Source organism: Vipera ursinii (assembly GCF_947247035.1).
Source record: "Vipera ursinii genome assembly, chromosome: 2".
Classification (NCBI taxonomy): domain Eukaryota; kingdom Metazoa; phylum Chordata; class Lepidosauria; order Squamata; family Viperidae; genus Vipera; species Vipera ursinii.
Window position 1 is genome coordinate 63,763,053 of NC_139513.1, and position 20,075 is coordinate 63,783,127.

Sequence of the window (20,075 nt, forward strand, 5' to 3'; positions counted from 1 at the left end):
TGGACCCATGCCATGGAGGGCTTTGTAGGTCATTACCAACACCTTGAACCTCACCCGGAAGACAACTGGCAACCAATGCAGCTCGCGGAGCAAAGGTGTAACACGGGAGTATCGGGAGACCCCCGACACAACTCTCGCGGCTGCATTCTGTGCCAGCTGGAGCCTCCGAGTGGTCTTCAAGGGTAGCCCCATGTAGAGAGCGTTGCAGTAATCAAGACGAGAGGTCACGAGCGCATGAGTGACCGTGCGCAAGGCATCCCGGTCTAGATAGGGCCGCAACTGGCGCACCAGGCGAACCTGGGCGAACGCCCCCCTAGTTACAGCTACAATATGGTCTTCTAAAGAGAGCTGTGAATCTAGGAGGACTCCCAAGTTGCGAGCCCTATCTACAGGAGGTAATGACTCACCCCCATAATGAGGAGTGGAATATCCTGAATATCCCGGGATGCCGGTACGCACAGCCACTCCGTCTTGTCGGGGTTGAGACGAAGCCTGTTCCTCCCCATCCAGACCCGGACCGCCTCCAGGCACCGGGACATCACGTCGAGGGCATCACTGGGGTGGTTTGGGGTCGAAATGAAAAGTTGGGTATCATCAGCATACTGATGATACCCAACTCCAAAACCACGAATGATCTCACCCAGCGGTTTCATATAGATGTTGAACAGAAGGGGCGAGAGGACCGACCCCTGAGGGACTCCACAAGCGAGAGGCCTCGCGGTCGACCTCTGCCCCCCCGTCAACACCGACTGCGAACGTCCCAGGAGATAGGAGGAGAACCACTGAAGAACCGTGCCTCCCACTCCCAATCCCCTGAGACGCCGCAGCAAGATACCATGGTCGATGGTATCGAAAGCCGCTGAGAGGTCTAATAGGACTAGAACAGAGGAGTATCCTCTGTCCCGAGCCCTCCAGAGATCATTCACCAGTGCGACCAATGCCGTCTCCGTGCTGTACCCAGGCCTGAAGCCCGATTGGTACGGGTCTAGATAATCTGCTTCATCCAGGACCAGAGGGAGCTGATGCGCCACCACACTCTCGACAACCTTCGCAAGGAAGCGAAGGTTGGAGACCGGACGAAAGTTATTCAAAACAGCCGGATCCAAGGTAGGCTTCTTGAGGAGAGGTCTCACCACCGCCTCCTTCAAGGCGGCGGGAAAACTGCCCTCACTCAAAGAAGCAGCTATAACCGCCTGGAACCAGCCTCGTGTCCCCTCCCGGGCTGCATAAACCAGCCAGGAAGGGCACCGGTCCAATAAACATGTGGTGGAGCTCAGCCTCCCCATGATCCTGTCCACTTCCTCCGGAGTCACAGGATCGAACTCCTCCCAGATGACATCGACAAGATCACTCGTGTCCTGATCGTCCGATACTGCCCAGTCGGAGTCCAAACCGGTCCGAATCCGAGCGATTTTGTCCGACAGATGTTGACTAAATTCCTCGGCACGCCCCTGCAAGGGATCCCCACTGACCTCCTGGTTGAGGAGGGAGCGGGTCACCCTAAACAGGGCGGCCGGGCGATTATCTGCGGACGCGATGAGGGCAGCGAAATAGTTAGATCTCGCTACCCTCATCGCAGCGAGATAAGACCTAATATGGGTTCTTAGTCGCAATCGGTCGGATTCAGATCGGGTGGACCTCCAGACGCTCTCTAGGCCCCGTCTCCGACGCTTCATCTCCCGGAGCTCCACGGAAAACCATGGAGCCCATTGGGATCTGCGCCGGGTCAGGGGCCGCAAGGGTACAACTCGGTCAAGTGCCTCCGTGGCCGTCCTTTCCCAGGCTTCCACTAAGGCATCTGCCGAGTTGTGAGCTGAGGAGGCAGGTGGGGGCCCCAGCGCTGCCTGAAACCTCTCAGGGTCCATTAAGCGCCTGGGGCGGAACCATCTAGTTGGCTCAACAACCCCACGGTGGGGAGTGGCAAAATGGAAGACCAGCCGCAGGAGATGATGATCGGTCCATGACAGGGGCATAACAATTGGGGAGCCCCCACCAAGATCATCTAACCACCGACCAGATAAGAAAACCAAGTCAAGGGTGTGACCTCCCTCATGGGTCGGTCCATGAATTACCTGCGTCAGGTCCATGGCCGTCATGGAAGCCATGAACTCCCGAGCTAACTCAGATACTCCTCCCAGGGATGGTAGATTGAAGTCTCCCAAAACCATAAGTTTGGGAAACTCAATCACCAGCCCTGAGAGGATATCGAGAAGCTCAGGCAGGGCTGCTGCTACGCGACTAGGCGAAAGGTACGCAAGCAGCAAGCCCAACTGCGCCCTAGGACCAAACCTCAATAAGAGAGATTCACACCCGACTATCTGAGGAACGGTGGCCTCCTGCGGACATAAGGTCTCCCTCATAACCACAGCCACTCCCCCACCCCTGCCCTGAGTCCGAGGCCGGTGTAGCACCCGGAAGCCTGGTGGGCAAAGGTCAACCAGGGGGATACCACCCTCTGGGCCCAACCAGGTTTCCGTGATGCAAGCCAGGTCCGCTTGCTCACCCTCGACTAGATCCCGGACGAGGGGAGCCTTATTAGCAACGGACCTGGCATTTAGGTACACCAGTCGGAGCTCAGGTGGCTGCACATCCCCGCTCCCAGAACCTTGGGTCGAAGGCAGAGGGTCGGAGCGCCTCACCGCTTGTAAATAGCGGAGAGGCCCTCCCAGAGGTCGATACGGCCCTCTGATCTTACACCTGCTGCCATTCCCTATCGTCGTGGGGATTGGCAATCCCACGACCCGCTCCAGAGCTCCAGAGATGACCGACCCCGGCTCCCCCTCAACGCGGTCTATCCTAGGCCTGGTCAGAACAGCAGTTGGCGGATTACCCCCCCTCTCCAACCAACCACAACCCTCCCCCCTCCCTAACCCTACAAAAAATTTAGCTAAAAAAATAATCAGGGGCCTCTTGTTAAATTTATGTCTTAGGCCCCTGTTTCTGCCCGGCCATCTCTCAGGGTCCCAACAATCGTACCCGTCATCAAGAGGCAGATTAAAAAGTAAGGCGGGTCGCTCCCAGGATGGGGGGGCACCCCTGAGAGCAAGTAAAACCGTGCTGGAGTACCTCAAGACCATGGTAAAATTGGGTAATACAGCAAAACAGACCCAGGTCGAATAAATAAATGGGAGGATCTTAAAAATGGAAGGAGAGTATCCAGACTGCAAACCCAGCTCTTCTGCCCTGTTCACCGCCCTGAGTCCTTCGGGAGAAGGGCGGTATATAAATATTATTAAATAAATAAATAAATAAATCTCTTTTATTCTTCATTTGATCTTTCTTGTAGGCCAGTTTGGTCTCTTCAGTACTCAATAAGCCTTCATAAGCTTCACCCCATCTTTTTCACTATCCTTTAGCTTTTCTTCCAATGCCCTTTTTGACTTCTTCAACTGTCTGGTGTACTTGCAACACTCCACACCCATTTATTTTCCTTGATAAGGAGTGTCTGTCAACATAGTTCATGAAGGTATGATGAAGGGCATGATTCATTGTTATTATTTTCCCATTGTTCCTATCCAGGGCTTTTAGTTCTGCTTGAGTCCAGTCAATTATTTCAGTATTTAATTATTGGAATTTTCCAGGTGTTAATTGACCTGATGGTATTTCCTCCACTGTGTTTGGACTTTAAGATTTTCTAGGCTTTCTACTAACCTTCTTCTTGATGTGCATCCTTGATGTCAAGCTGGATGATGCCCAGGTATTTGTAATGATATTTGATTTATTAGTGTGGTCTCCTGGTGCTAGAATTGAAAGACTGAAGTTGAGCCTTACCACTGAAGCTCAATGACCTATAAAGCCCTAAATGGCTTGGGTCCGGGACATCTGAGGGAACACCTGCTGCTGGCATCAAGCTCCCTTCGTCCTGTGCACTCCCACAGGGAGGGTCTTCTCAGGGTACCGCCGGTAAAAGATTGCCGGCAGAGGGCCTTCTCTGTGGGTGCGCCTGCCCTTTGGAACCAGCTGCCTGTAGAGCTTAGGACTGCCCCTGACCTTCGCTCATTCCGCTGGGACCTGAAGACCTGGCTCTTTGAGCTTTCTGGCCTCGACTGAGAGTATTAACTGGGGTTTTAATTGTATTTTAATTGTAATTGGGGTTTTTAGTTCAAGGTTAGTGTAATCATTTTAATTGTTTTTAATTTTTGTAACTTGTTGGATTGTTTTTAAAAAAACCTTGTGAACCGCCCTGAGTCCTACGGGAGAAGGGCGGTATATAAGTCTAATAAAATAAAATAAATAAATAAAATAAATATATCTCACAGTGCTATTTTTGTGGGGGGAAATAAAAAGAGGGTATCCTAGATATGCCACTTTGAAGGAATGACAAAACATAAATCTAACAAACCAAAAAAGGAAGCTTTATTTTTTGAGACATCTTTCTGTCAAGTTTAACTCTTGGTGACTTGCAAAGACATTTAGGCAATTTTCTTTATTTTATATGGAAAGGTTTTCCTATTGCCTTCTTTTAGGATACTTATAGCCCTGAACTTATCAAGTGAGGTTCCCATTCAAGTCCTAACCAAGGCCTGTCCAGCTTAACTTTCTAGATCCACCAAGATTAGCCAGATCTACTGCCTGATCTAATGTATAGAAAATACATTATAGAGAACCTGGAGATTGCATTTTGCTGCCTATTTTCCACAGTTGCAAAACCATTTATTATTCAATTGATTGATTGATTGATTGATTCAAATTCTATAACCACCCATTTCAATCCAATTGATTCCAGATGGCAAACAATATCACAATAATTAAAACATCAAAACAGAAAAAGAGTTATAAATTTTACATATATGCAACTGAAAATTATAATAATGATTACATAAAAATTAACAGTGCAACCAGGTAATGGGATCCCTAACACTTTCAGGATCCCAGGGAAGCTGACCAGGTTTTGAAACCTTACAAAAGGCTAAGGAAGTCTCCTGAAGTCCAAAGGAAAAATGTGCCAAAGAACAGGGGCTACTGCTGAGAAACTACACATTCTGATTTCTGTCAGTGGACATTCCTTGGCTGATGGGATCTGAAGCATCCCCAATCTACTAGACATAATTGGATGGGGAGAAACTATTGGGAGGAGATGACCTCTTAGGTAACCCAGTCCCAAGCCAAGTAGAGCTTTAAAGCTGACAACCAGCATCTGAATTGCACCTAGAAACCCATTGGCAACAGGTGAAGCTCACATAGTAGTGAAGTTACATGTTTCAATTAATTAATTAACTATCCTTCAGCTGCATGTTCCACTAGTTGAAGTTTCTGAATGCTCTTCAAGGGCAGCCCCATGCACAGCATATTGCAGTAATTCAAATGAGAGGTAACAGGGGCACAAGTAATTGTGAGCAGTCCCCTAGTCCATGAATGGGTAGAACTAGCTCATTACCTGAAGGTGTGCAAAGGCCCTCCTAGCCACAGCTGCTACCAGTTCTCCAAGTAGGAGCCACAAGTCCAAAATGTCTATGGAGATTCTCAGTCACCCAGGTCATGGTTGTCCCAAAGGTGCTTTTTCAAGAGGCAACTGGACTTTCTTGTTTTTCTTTGAAGATGTTTCACTTCTCATCCAAGAAGCTTCTTTAGCTCTGACTGGATGGTGGAGAATGGAAGAATTTATATTCCTTGCAGACAGCTGGTCATTTGCATTCTTTTTAGAGAATCATTGTGGACACTTGGATACAAATGAGCAACTGTCTGCAAAGAATATAAATCTTTCCATACTCCACCAATCAGAGCTGAAGAAGCTTCTTCAAATAAGTGAAATGTCTTCAAAGAAAAACAAGAAAATCCAGTTGCCTCTTGAAAAAGCACCTTTGGGACAACCATGACCCGGGTGACTGAGAATCTCCATAGACAAATTGTGCACTGGGCCTGCCTGGAACGGTTTTACTCTATTCAGTACCAGAAATGGAAGAACATTGTTCCCAGACAGTCTAAATATCTAAAGCCATTCTGTCTTGTTTGAATTGAATCAGAGCCCATTGTATTCCATCTTTCATGGTTCCGACAGATGAAACTCTTCAAAGAACTTCGAGGCATTGTTTACCTTAAAGAATCTTTATTTGAGTAGCATAGCATCAGCACGTATATAGGCGAGGTCAAAATCTGAATTCCCCTCCCCTGAACATATAGCATTAAGTGCAATTCCCTCCTCTGATTAACAGTCATAAATCACGTTTTCCAATTAGTTTGAAATGCAGGCTTTCCCTCCAGTTCTCCAACCCGCCATTTCTTATCATCTATCTTAAAAAAACCTTGATTCTCACACTGCTACAATATTGTTATGTCTAACTAACTCCCATGCACATTCTTCCTCCTCACCTCAATATCATCTAATTCTAACTCTAAGAGTAAAACATAAGAAGGAAAATGGCTGCATCTCCATATGTTGTCAAAGCAAGAACAGTATTGACACCATCTAGGCCTTCAGCTTCCAAACACTAGGATAGGACATCTGTGGCTTCACTCAATAGACACGGAAATATACAGTATAGTTGAATATCATCTGCATATGGATAGTATCTCATTTTAAACCATCAAATCACCTCACCCAGAGGTTTCATGTGGATGTTAAATAGCAGAGGAGAGAGAACTGAACCCTGAGGCACTCTACACAATGGCAACCATGGGCTGGATCTATCCTTTCCTACCAACACCAAATGAAATGGCCCTGGGGAAAGAGGAAAACCGGCAGCATCATACTGCCTATCACCAACTCCATGGGCTGAGTCTAAAGAGTACCATGGTATCAAATGCTGCTGAAAAGCCAACAAGAGCAAGTACTGCCCCCATCCTGCTGCCACCAGAGATCCTCCAAGAGCATGATCAATGCTGTTTCAGTCCCAAACCCTGGCCTGAACCCTGACTGAAAGGGGTCTAGTTCAGGGCTAGGCAACCTTGGCTCTTTTATGACTCGTGGACTTCAAGTCCCAGAATTCCTGAGCTAGCATGAAAGAGCCAAGGTTGCCTATTCCTGGTCTAGTTGATCTGCTTCTACTGTAGCTAAAACACATAATAATTCTGGCCCAGAACCAATCTGAGAATCTTAGCTAGAGGAAGAATAACAGATTAACTGGTCAAATTTGTTACAATTGAAATAGCTGGAGGGAGCAATGTTCCAAGCAGCAATCATTTTTAGTGACATGCTGGACAAACCTTAATAATATCTCTCCCATTAAATAATTTATTGTGGGTTATAAATTAGTTTGTATTGACATTACATTTGATTCCAATTAAAATAATCAAGATAACAGCATTATATTAAAATGTTTTCTTATAATTTTTCAGTTATCTACTATGTATCGTCAACCATGAAAATTGTCACTCATTTTCTAACTGTAAAAAGTCCTGTCATTTTCCTTGGGGGGGGGGAAAGGCAGGGGCTTATTTTTTGTCACAAATTAGAAACAAAGGTTACCTAAGGTACAAGGTCAGTTTAATACTCTAATTCAGAGTTCTCCAACCTGTGGGCTGTGACCCACTATCAGCCTGTGGCCTATTGACAACTGAGCTACATGAGTGGTGGGCTAGCCCATGTGTGTGTATGCGCACACCCAGCCCAACTCACATGAGCAGCGAGCACCAGCAGTCGCAGCCCCACTTGCACGAGTGGCGGACACCAGCGCTCACAGCCCCTAACACAAAACCATCCCCTCCTCTTTCCTTCTCTCCTCCCCCCAAACCGGGCTGCCAACCCAGAAAGATTGGGGAACACTGCTCTAGTGGACTAAAATAAATGAATAAAAACCCTTTGAAATAGTCAATTAATTTGATTTATGTCATTTTACAATTTACAATTTCAACAGTAGGATAATCCCTCATATCACAATCCTGTGGCAAAAATTGTGGAAACCTTTTGGGAAAAGTGTACAGTAGAAATGCCACCTTTGGTTAAGTTTCCACCAATTTTTCTTCTAATTTCTTTATAAATGTAGCCTTGTTCACTTAATAATACTATTTTACATCGCTTTCTGGGCAACCAGTCAACTCTTTGCACAATAACTTTAATTTTATTATGTTTTACAAGCTCACTAAATGAAAGAACACAAAAAACCACAACCAACTTGGTAGTGGTCACATAACACACTGACAAATGTCCTCCTCTCAGCTTCAATACATGACATCAATAACTGAATCCTACTGTGATCTGATTGGCTCATTGCCAAAGCAAGATGACACCTTATTGGCTCTCTAAACACTCATGCTCATTGGCTACAATCAGATGAAGGAAAGCTACCTGATATCAACCTAAGCAAGTTGTGCTTTCTTTTTCTGGTTATTTGGCTATAACTTTTCATAGAATATGGTACAGATAATTAAACAAACTTCGTTGTATTACATTCTTGATTAAATTATCTTTCCATTGATATATAGTTTTGTGGTAATACTAAAAAAAAAGGTTTCCACAATTTTGGCCACTACTGTATATCCAAAGCATTATGCATCTCATGCTACCATGATGGAACTGATGCCCCTATGACTGCAAACTCCAATTATAGACATCTAATATAGACACCAGTTAAACAGAAATAGAATTGATTTTTTCCACTCCAACCATGAAACTATAAGAAATTCCTACCATGAAAATTCACTTTACAATCATGAAAACTAAGAAATTCTGTTACTTTTATAAATTTAGTAAATCTCTGCACTGTCCAGAGCAATATAAAGAACATCAATGAACTTCCAAGAACATGAAAATAAGAAAGAATGTTAGAAAGGAAGAGGAAAGGAATTTCATATCTTCCTAACACTTCTCTCCATTTTCATTTTGTAAACAGTAATAAATGTTAATTATAACATTTTTATATGTTATAAACATTAATTATAAGAGCTGTGGTGATGCAGTGGTGAGTATGCACTACCACAGGCTACTTCTCCTGACTGCGAGCTGCCGCAGTTTGGCCGTTCAATTCTCACTCACTCAAGGTTGACTCACCCTTCCATCCTTCCGAGGTCAGTAAAATGAGGACCCAGATTTTTGAAGGCAATATGCTTACTCTGTAAACCGCTTAGAGAGGGCTGTAAAGCATTGTGAAGCGGTATGTAAGTCTAAGTGCTATTGCTATTGCTATAACAATTTAAATTTTTAAAGGCTTATAATTTTTAACTTTTTAACATTCTATAAAGAATAATACTTCCATATTGTTATACGTATATGTATCATTAAGGGTTATAAAGCAGAAATAATACAAAAATACAAATAGAAAAAATATTTCAGAAATTCCAAAGGAAAAATGATTTCAGTATATGCACACCAGATTAAAAAGCTTGCAATAAATGTCCTAAGAAGTATTTTTTTTCTCAAATTATTTGGAAATACAGAAAATATTTGAAAATTTTGTTTGTAAATGATCATTTTTGAAATCTGTTCTATTGATGTCTTTATAAATCAAAATCCTGATTTTGTAAAAAGTATTGAAATGAAGATAATTGCTCAAGCCCTGTTCAATCTTTTCAAATAAAATTAAGCAAAGTCACAGAGAAAAAACCTGGACATATCCGAATGAACAAATATTTTCACACAGCTTTCCATGAACACAATTCATCCAGTATGGCACATTACACTGTTCTTCAAATGGAACACAAGGAAAGGTCTAGTCCAGAGAGGAAAACAATGAGTGTGTGAGAGCTAAGTGTGACAAGATCAGATCTAAACTTGTTAATGACTTTTTATAGGAATGTAGAATTAATAATAGTGCTTCTCCCGCAGTTATTTGCACCCTGAATGGAGCAGGAAAAACACTTTTTGACTTCAAGGCCTTTTTTCTTAAAGTTTTCCTTCTACAAAATATAGGCTTATTCCTTTAACCCAAAAGGATAACAAAGTACTTTCTCACTAGCTTTACGTGAAACATAAAGAATATGTTACCTCCTCTGGTGAATGAAGTCCTTTTTAAGATGAGGCCAAAGTTGCTACCTAACTAACAAAAGAAATTCTTGAGGCGGAAATAACTTCATCACCAGGTCACCTTTGTTTATCCAAATTCTTTTCTAAGAAGCAGTAAGCTGCATTTCTAAATCATGCTAAAAATCTTAAAGCAGAACCATTTAAAAAAAATTACACCAATGGATATCCTCAGTCTCACAGTCTCACTTGATAGAAAACCCTCTTTCTTGTTATAAACGTTTGAAGCATATCTAAACTATGATAATGCATAATTTTCATCTTGATAGTCTTATAAGCATGACTTAGAGGCATTTCAGTGTTGATAGCAAAGATTATACTTCAGTCATCTTACTTGCTGTAAGTAATTAATGGGATTAATTAATGGAACTCCATGTCCAATTATGTGGCTTCTAAAACATCACCTGCTAAGTTTTCTAGTCTGTCAGAGTTCCCTCGGCCATTCTGAAATCCTCATAATTTTTTTACTGATATTTGCCATAGCTGAAGAATTAGGCTGCTCATCAAATAACACTGTTACATTCATGAAAACATGACATGCATTGATGATGTTACCTAGTTTGGATAATGAAATGTCTGCAAGAAAACAACCAAGCTCAGAGAGCACCAGGGACACCTCACAGATATATCTGCACACTTTCTGCAGACACCATTTTTATAAAAATGTAGGACTTTATTGCAACTGAAGCTAGAGTTCTTATTCATTTTAATTTTTTGTACTTTCATTCACAACTAAGGTTGACTGTTATTAAAGACATTTAATATTTTTATAATAAAACCATTACACGACCAACAAAGCTAGAAGTCATGGTAATTTATCTTTTGTGGTTTTTTTCCTTCACAGTGTTAGAAGTGTAGAAAACCAACCTGACAGTATTTGTGGTTGAAACCACTTCAAATGAAATGCAGATGCAGCTTTGATATAACCAACTGTTGAGTCCCTAACAATATTTTAATTATAATCCTATGGTATCAGAAATACAGGGGTTTTTTTTAGCAATGCCAGGACCAATTTCACTCATTCTATTGTAAATATTGACCTCAAATATTTAATTAATTCCAAAATTATGCTTTTTCAGCTAAAGATGTCCAATATCAACATCACCTTTTTTCCCCATTTAAATTTCTACTTCCATTTTCTCTAATTTACTGAACCAGAGTTCAAATGAAAAGAAGTTTTCAAGTCAGTAATATAAATGTTAATCCACACATCACAAATTCATAAAATGTTAAGATAAGTAAAAAAAGAAAATTCTGTTCATCTAAGAGAAGCTACTTAAGTGAACTATTTTTATATTGTTCAATTGAACCTATAATTATTTTCATTCTGCAAGCCATGAATCCTTCAATGAATATGCTCTTCTAATTATGAATATATTTCTGAAAATAGTATAGCATTCATTAACAATGACAATATTAAAGAATTATAGGTAGCTAATAGCTCCCTTTCTGACATTTCTCTTTTAAGATGATGGGCATCATCTTAGTACAGAGGCCCATATTCTAAACTTATTTATAGATATGTGTATAATTTTCAAAGTAAAGGAATAATAATATCGATTATAGTGTGACTGATGAGAGAAACAGAGGCATCCCAGATAAGCTATTTAACACTTCTTAAAATTGAAAGTAGTCCTTCTCATTAACCTTTTTTTTAAAGGTTGCTGTAGCTCATACACATACTGTAAATCCTTGGTCATGAGACACAGTTCTAGATCAATCAAATGTGGATTTAGATTTCACAGGCTAGTAATTCAGAGCAAATAAATTGTACAGACAACAAAGAAATTAACTTACAATAATTATTGTCTTTTACTAGAATCATTGCCCAAATATTAAGTTAGGACTGAATAATTATAGTTCTTATTCGAGGAGGTGGAATCTCCAGAACACATGGCTAATAAAAACATTTTGATCAAATTATAACTATTCAGGGAAAACACTTTAACACATCTCAGAAGTAATAATTGCATTAATCCATTAGTAGTAAGCACAGCTGTGCTAGAAAAACTGCTAGGAAAATATTTAGCCATGGAGGGAAGGAGAGAGGAACAGATGATTCTAAAAAAAATGCCTACCGTAAGAATTGCAGGTAAAAAGCTCACAAACTCTGCAGTGTCATAGTGTGAAAACAATAAGGCAAAGGGCCCAATCTCGACATTGCATTGAAAAAAAATCCAGCAATGTGGTTAAATGCAAATATATGATGAAAGAAGGTCTGATATAAACCATACATAAACAAAACACTTGTGTTTTATTCTTCCAACAATTTTAACGTGACGGTGAAAGATCATGGCATGCTTTTATAAGAATTTGTTTAACCCGCCAGGGAAGAACAGAAATACAAACCTACAGAAAATATTAAATCACTAATATGAAATTAAGCAAAAGTAAAACAAATATGTTTAGAGGTAGCGTCCACCTTGAACTAAATCGAAACTAAATGGAACAAAGCTTCTAACCTATCAAAAAGGCTCTGTTAAAGGCTAGTTGCATGTAGGTACTAATTGTTGAAGTACTAATATTGCAGCTTTACAATTAATAAAGTGAAGCAATATCCATAGATAACAAGAAATGAGAGAAATGAGAGTCTCCAAAAATTCATCCCATGCTAATTTCACAAGATTTGTGCCGAGCAGTGTAAAACACATCACAACTTTGTTGCTTCATGTGAAACTATTTGTGTGCCCATATGTCATAATTTCAATTTATAGGGCTAGTCTGTTTGCATTCTGGGAGAGCTCAATGCAAAAAGATAGGAAATACTTTTAAAATTAATAACATTATACAATTTATTTTCAAACAGTTACCTAAGGTATAACAAGAGCCTATCCTTTCTAACTACTTTAAGATAAAATTAAAATAATGAACTAACTAAAGCTTCCCCTGCACGCCAGCCTCTCTGTTTTCTCATTCTTTTCTACCCTTGTATCTTCAAAACGAATATGGCATGTATAAATGGATAGGCAATGAAACTTCTGCACTGAGATTCAAGAATTGGGCGCCCTGCCTGGGTGGTATTAACTCAGATAACACTTGACCATAATATCAATAATGCAGCACAAATTATTAGATGAGTCCACTTAAAACTAGCTATAGTGTTTAAGTCCCATTTAAACTAATGAAACATGTAAATAGTAACTAATGTAAATCTTGCTTCTGATGAGACTGGCAGAACAGTCTAAACATGTCAGTCGGGAAGGCTATGATAAACATACTGGATGTACTATCAGTTGTACAGTATTTAATTAAGCCCCTAACATAGTAATCATTATTACTGCTATGGGAATAAATGAGAGCTTGGGCCATCAGGATAATGACATCTTATGCTATTTTTCCCTTTACCTTTTCTTACCACAAATCTCTGTGACTTGATTCAGTAGGTTGAAAAGAGTAATACAACGTATAAGACAGGAGATATGTCTATATCTGTGTTTTAGCAGATTATGTACCCTGCAAATTCACCATCTCCCCTGGCGTATTCCTGTTCCTCCTGCACTCCATTGTACCTGAGAGAAGGGACAGGCATACTCTGATGTCAGAGGGAAAGCTGCAATATACCTTATGGTGCTTAGAAGGATGACCACAGCATGAAAAGATTTTAACTGAAAATAGATTTTATCTTTTAAAAATAAAGCACAAATGTGATGTGTTTGTTCAAACATTGGTATACCTGCAGTATATATCTCAGAATAACTAACAATGTCTTTGGTTATAAATATTACCAGAAGAAAAGCCATAGTGATATAAATAAACCTATATGCAAACTTTCAGCTTACTCAGTCAAAGGAAACCATTGACTATCACTATCACTGGTAAAGGGACATGGTGGCTCAGTGGGTTAGGATGCTGAGCTTGTCAATCAGATGGTCGGCAGTTTGGCGGGTCGAATCCCGAGTGCCGCATAATAGAGTGAGCGCCTGTTACTCATCCCAGCTTCTGCCAACCTAGCAGTTCGAAAGCACATAAAAATGCAAGCAGAAAAATAGGGACCGCTACGGTGGGAAGGTAACAGCATTCCATGCACCTTTGGCATTTAGTCATGCCGGCCACATCCTCGGACAAGCTCTGGCTCTTTGGCTTTGAAACAGAGATGAGCACCGGCCCCTAGAGTTGGAAACAACTAGCACGCATGTGCGGGGGAACTTTTACCTTTACCTTTTTATCACTGGTAAAGAGCTAATTGCTGTCTCATTCAAAATAATTGTCTCCAAAAATATTAAAGTTATATACAGTACATGTATTCAAGTGTTTTATTTCTTATCTGAGATTCTATTTTTCTCTTCAGTGTGTTCCTACATGAACACAATTATGACATTTTCTTGGCAATACTGTTAAAGTAGTTTGCTTTTGCCATCTTCCAGGACAGCAGCCCTCAACCTTATGGGTACCAGGGATGCATACTATCTGCATCCCATGGATGGGGCTTTTGCTTGTTTGTTGGCATGCTGCGGACTGATGTTCGTCCACGGACCGGGGGTTAGGGACCCCTGTTCCAGGACATATTTAACATCCTAGTATAGCCTACAACACCAAATTTCTTGTTGTTCTCTCTATCTAGCTTCTGAACTGAAGACAAAATCATGTGGGTAACAACTGACTGGGATTAAATTTGTATCTGGCACTATTATGTAATGTTGGAAAGTGTTTTCACATAGAATTTTGAAACGAAACTCTGAGATTTAGCTTATGGTAACTATTATTAAAATTGTTAATATTATTAGATAATAGCACTAGGAGGAACAGTGATTATTATTTAGTTCATATTATCAGAGGAAAATTGTCTTAATTTAACTGGGTGAATACATGAAAGCCACTTTCACCTAAAATTCTTCCATTGGCAGAAACTGATATTTATTTATTTTTATTTGTTTCTTTTCAATACAATTAAAATAAAATTGTATTAATACTTACTCCCAAAATTCCATGACTGGAGAAGTAGCATTCTGCAAATATTGTTGAGTGAAATTACTCATATTAAGTTTCTGAAATTCCACACAACGTTCTATAATAGAACAAAAAATATTATATAACATTTGTCTTAATTTTTTTATTTATGGAGGTAAAGTTTTCAAAAAAAGGTTCTTTCACCTGCTTTAGTAATTAATTCCTATTATCCTATTCTTTCCATATTTTCTCTTTGTCCAATGGAAATGTAAGACTAAAAATTTCTAAGAATAGAAACAGACTTTGCAAGTGACAATTAAGGAATTAAATGCTTTGCAATTCAAGTAATTACAATTTAATTCCCAATGCATATTACTGGCTCAAGAATCATCTGCTATAAGCAGCAAGCTAAAAGCTTTAATCTGTTAAGGGAGAAAGTACCATAGTCATATTGGTAAATCTGGTGTTCCAGAAATTGGGGAAAGAAATCAAAACTTTTCTTCATAGATGAATTGATACATTTTCTAGCTGGATATTATACAATATTAGATAAGATTTCTGAAATATTTGCCAAAAATTACTGAAGTCCATTAAAACGGATTTAGTTGAACACTATAGAGCTGATCAAAACCCCAAAGCTATTTAATAATACAATAATGGTGATAGAAAATTCCAGTTTTTAATAAAATTAAATTGTTACAGAGATGAGATGAAATACATTTTAATTTCATGTTGCTTTTTCAAAATTCTCTGCTATTCCACTCCGATTTAAACAATTTTAAATTAATTAAAATAATATAATTAATCAACATAAATATAATGTAGGATAAATACCATTTGTAATTTTGTTAGATTGCAACTATGATGAAGTTAGTACTTTAACTCTGAAAATAATAATAATTTTTTAAAAGACTATCTGAAGTGAGATGTAAATGATAAGAGAAATCAAGTTTGGTCAAGGAGGGTGTATTGTTTCTTACAGAAGCAAAGAGGCATAGTAATTATATCTATCATCTATCTATCTATCTATCTATCTATCTATCTATCTATCTATCTATCTATCTATCTATCTATCTATCTATCTAGGCTGTCCAGTATCTGTGTCTGTCTGTCTCTCTATCATCTACAGTAGTGGCCAAAATTGTGGAAATCTTTTGGGAAAAGTGTATTTTTGAGGTTTGATGGCTAATAACACCACTTTTGTTTTTGGTGTACACCATAAAATTATATATCAATGGAAAGATAATTTAATCAAGAATGTAATACAACGAAGTTTGTTTAATTATCTGTACCATATTCTATGAAAAGTTATAGCCAAATAACCAGAAAAAGGAAGCACAACTTGCTTAGGTTGATATCAGGTAGCTTTCCTTCATCTGATTGTAGCCAATGAGCATGAGTATTTAGAGAGCCAATAAGGTGTCAGTCCTAGAGGAGATCAACCCTGACTGCTCTTTAGAAGGCCAGATCCTGAAGCTAAAACTCAAATACTTTGGCCACCTAATGAGAAGGAAGGACTCACTGGAGAAGAGCCTAATGCTGGGAAAGATTGAGGGCAAGAGAAGAAGGGGACGACAGAGAATGAGGTGGCTGGATGGAGTCACTGAAGCAGTAGGCGTGAGCTTAAATGGAGATGAAGATGGTAGAGGACAGGAAGGCCTGGAGGAACGTTGTCCATAGGGTTGCGATGTGTCGGACACAACTTCACAGCTAACAACAACAACATGTCATCTTGTTTTGGCAATGAGCCAATCAGATCACAGTAGGATTCAGTTATTGATGTCATGTATTGAAGCTGAGAGGAGGACATTTGTCAGTGTGTTATGTGACCACTACCAAGTTGGTTATGTTTTTTTGTGTTCTTTCATTTAGTGGGCTTGTAAAACATAATAAAATTAAAGTTATGGTGCAAAGAGTTGACTGGTTGCCCAGAAAGCGATGTAAAATAGTATTATTAAGTGAACAAGGCTACAGTTATAAAGAAATTAGAAGAAAAACTGGTGGAAACTTAACCAAAGGTGGCATTTCTACTGTACACTTTTTCTAAAACATTTCCATAATTTTGGCCACTATTATATCTATCTGTCTGTCTGTCTGTCTGTCTGTCTGTCTGTCTGTCTGTCTGTCTATCTATCTATCTATCTATCTATCTATCTATCTATCTATCTATCTATCTATCTATCTATCTTGTCTGTCCAGTATCTGTGTCTGTCTGTCTCTCTTATCATCTGTCTGTCTATCTATCTGTATCTGCTCCCAGCAATTCTAGGAAGTCCTGATAGCCTACACAGACACACACAGAGAAAATAAAGATCAACAATCTCAGAAGATTCTTCAGCAATAATATCTTATTAAGAAAAAATAATAGCAAATAGCTGAGGACAGGAGGGAAGTGAAAGGCAAGGGAGAGAAAGAAAGATACACACTATTGAATGCAGAATTCCAGAGAATAGCTAGAAGAGATAAGAATGCCTTCTTAAATTAACAGTGCAAAGAAATGGAAGAAAACAATAGAATAGGGAGGACCAGAGATCTCTTCAAGAAAATTGGAGAGATGAAGGGAACATTTCATGCAAAAATGGGCATGATAAAGGACCAAAATGGCAGGGACCTAACAGAGGCAGAGGAGATTAAGAAGAGGTGGCAAAATTACACAGAAGAACTATACAAGAATGAGCTTAACATCCCTGATAACCATGAGGAGGTGTTCACTGACCTCGAGCCAGACATCCTAGAATGTGAAGTGAAATGGGCCTTAGGGAAGCTAAGCAACAACAAAGCTAGTGGAGGTGACAGTATTCCAGCTGAGTTATTCAAAATCTTAAAAGACTATGCAGTAAAAGTGCTACACTCAATTTGCCAGCAAATTTGGAAAACTCATCAGTGGCCACAGGATTGGAAAAGATCAGTTTACATTCCAATTCCAGAGAAAGGCAGTGCCAAAAGAATGTTCAAACTATTGCACCATTGCACTCATTTCACATGCTAGTAAAGTTATGCTTAAAATCCTACAAGCTAGACTCCAGCAGTATGTGGACTGAGAACTCCCAGAAGTACAGGCAAGATTTCAAATAGGCAGAGGAACTAGAGATAAAATTGCCAACATACGCTGGATCATGGAGAAAGCTAGGGAGTTCCAGAAAAACATCTACTTCTGCTTTATTGACTATGCTAAAGCATTTGACTGTATGCATCACAACAAACAGTGGCAAGTTCTTAAAGAGATGGGAGTACCAGACCATCTTATTTGTCTCTTGAGAAACCTATATGCGGGTCAAGAAGAAACAATGAGAACTGGACACAGAACCACTGATTGGTTCAAAATTGAGAAAGGAGTCCAGCAAAGCTGTATACTATCACCCTGCCTGTTTAACTTATATGCAGGGCACACCCTGAGAAAGGCAGGGCTAGATGAATCAAAAGTTGGAATTAAGATTGCCGGGAGAAATATCAACAACCTAAGATATGCAGATGATACCACTCTAACGGCAGAAAGTGAAGAGGAAATAATGAGCCTCTTGTTGTGAGTGAAGAAGGAGAGTGCAAAAGTTGGGTTGAAACTCAACATTAAGAAAACCAAGATCATGGCATTCAGCCCTCTCAATTCCTGGCAAATAAATGGGAAGAAATGGAGGTAGTGACAGATTTTATTTTCCTGGACTCCAAGATCACCGCAGATGGGGACTGTAGCCAAGAAATTAAAAGACGCTTGCTCCTGGGGAGGAAAGCAATGGCAAATCTAGACAGCACACTAAAAAGCAGAGACATCACCCTGTCAAGAAAAGTGTGTATAGTCAAGGCTATAGTTTTCCCAGTTGCAATGTATGGCTGTGGAAGTTGGACAATAAGAAAGGCTGAGCACCAAAGAATTGAGGTGCTGGAGAAGATTTCTGTGAGTCCCTTGGACTGCAAGGCGATCAAACCGGTCAGTCCTAGAGGAGATCAACCCTGACTGCTCTTTAGAAGGTCAGATCCTGAAGTTGAAACTCAAATACTTTAGCCACTTAATGAGAAGAAAGGACTCACTGGAGAAGAGCCTAATGCTGGGAAAGATTGAGGGCAATAGAAGAAGGGGACGACAGAGAATGAGGTGGCTGGATGGAGTCACTGAAGCAGTAGGTGTGAGCTTAAATGGACTCCAGAAGATGGTAGAGGACAGAAAGGCCTGGAGGAATGTTATCCATGGGGTAGCGATGGGTCAGACACGACTTCGCAACTAACAACAACAACAAAGAATTAATGTTGATTCTAAAAGAAAAAATGTTCTTGTCTGGGCTTCGTGCTTAATGCAGTGTTCATTTAGTGTAGGGGTCTTCAAACTTGGCCCCTTTATGACTTGTGGACTTCAACTCTCATAATTCCTCAGCCAGACATCCTGGCTGAGGAATTCTGGGAGTTGAAGTCCACAAGTCATAAAAGGGCCAAGTTTGAAGACCCCTGATTTAGTGTAATGATCAGAATAATGTATTTAAAAATGAATACATGTACCATGTAGACTAGAGTTATTGAGAATGCAGCATACAAGTTTGGTTGCAGAATCAGCCAGATGTTTAGACTGGATTTGGCCTTTTTGACCACCAACTGAGTCCTTTCCCAGGATCTGGGATAGGCAGGTGTTGTTCTTTAATAATTTAAAGGTATTGTTGAATTATTATCATATGTAAGGACTGCTTTAGAGTTGTTGTTGTTGTTTTCAGAATTTAAGATGTTCACAAAGATTTGGAAGATGTGTTAAATGAATAAAATTCGGAGATATTATGTATCAATAAGCCTTTTAATCTTCAAAACTCAATGTTTAAGCGGTAAAAGAACAATACAACATACTGTTTCATCACAAATGAACATTAACAGTATCTACATTTAGTTTATATACTGTTTGTAAATTTCATAAAACAACTGTTTGGTATGATTACCTATGTCACTGTTTTTTCAGTGTTTTTATGGAAATAAAAGTTGGGAATTGGATGACATATACATCTATTTAATTATAAATATTACTATTATTTACATTATCACACTTTTTTGCTAGTACCTGTGTTCCACTCATGACCACAGCTTGCCCAGGGAAGCTCCATTGTGAAGCAGTTAAATAGATAAAAAATAGCCCATGCTAAAATGATGATATAGTAAACATTCAAATGTGCTTCAATAACCTGGGTGGCATATCCAATTCCTGAAAAACATGGAAAGATACTTTTTTTTACCTATAAATGAAAGCAAAAGCATGAATTTAGATAACAGTCTCAATGCATACTTGATACACTCTAGTTTCTAAAACACATTCCCCCAGTCT

General features: G+C 39.8%; 1 protein-coding gene across 1 annotated transcript in view; it reads right to left on the reverse strand.

Moving 5' to 3' along the window:
• Positions 1–20,075, reverse strand: part of SLC6A11 (solute carrier family 6 member 11) — a gene marked incomplete at both ends in the record, with an annotated part of 116,245 nt that overhangs the window by 87,159 nt on the left and 9,011 nt on the right. The window contains 2 exons of the mRNA XM_083356874.1: positions 14,810–14,900; positions 19,815–19,955. Coding sequence (XP_083213000.1) covers positions 14,810–14,900; positions 19,815–19,955 — 232 coding nt within the window. The remainder of the gene's footprint in view (positions 1–14,809; positions 14,901–19,814; positions 19,956–20,075) is intronic.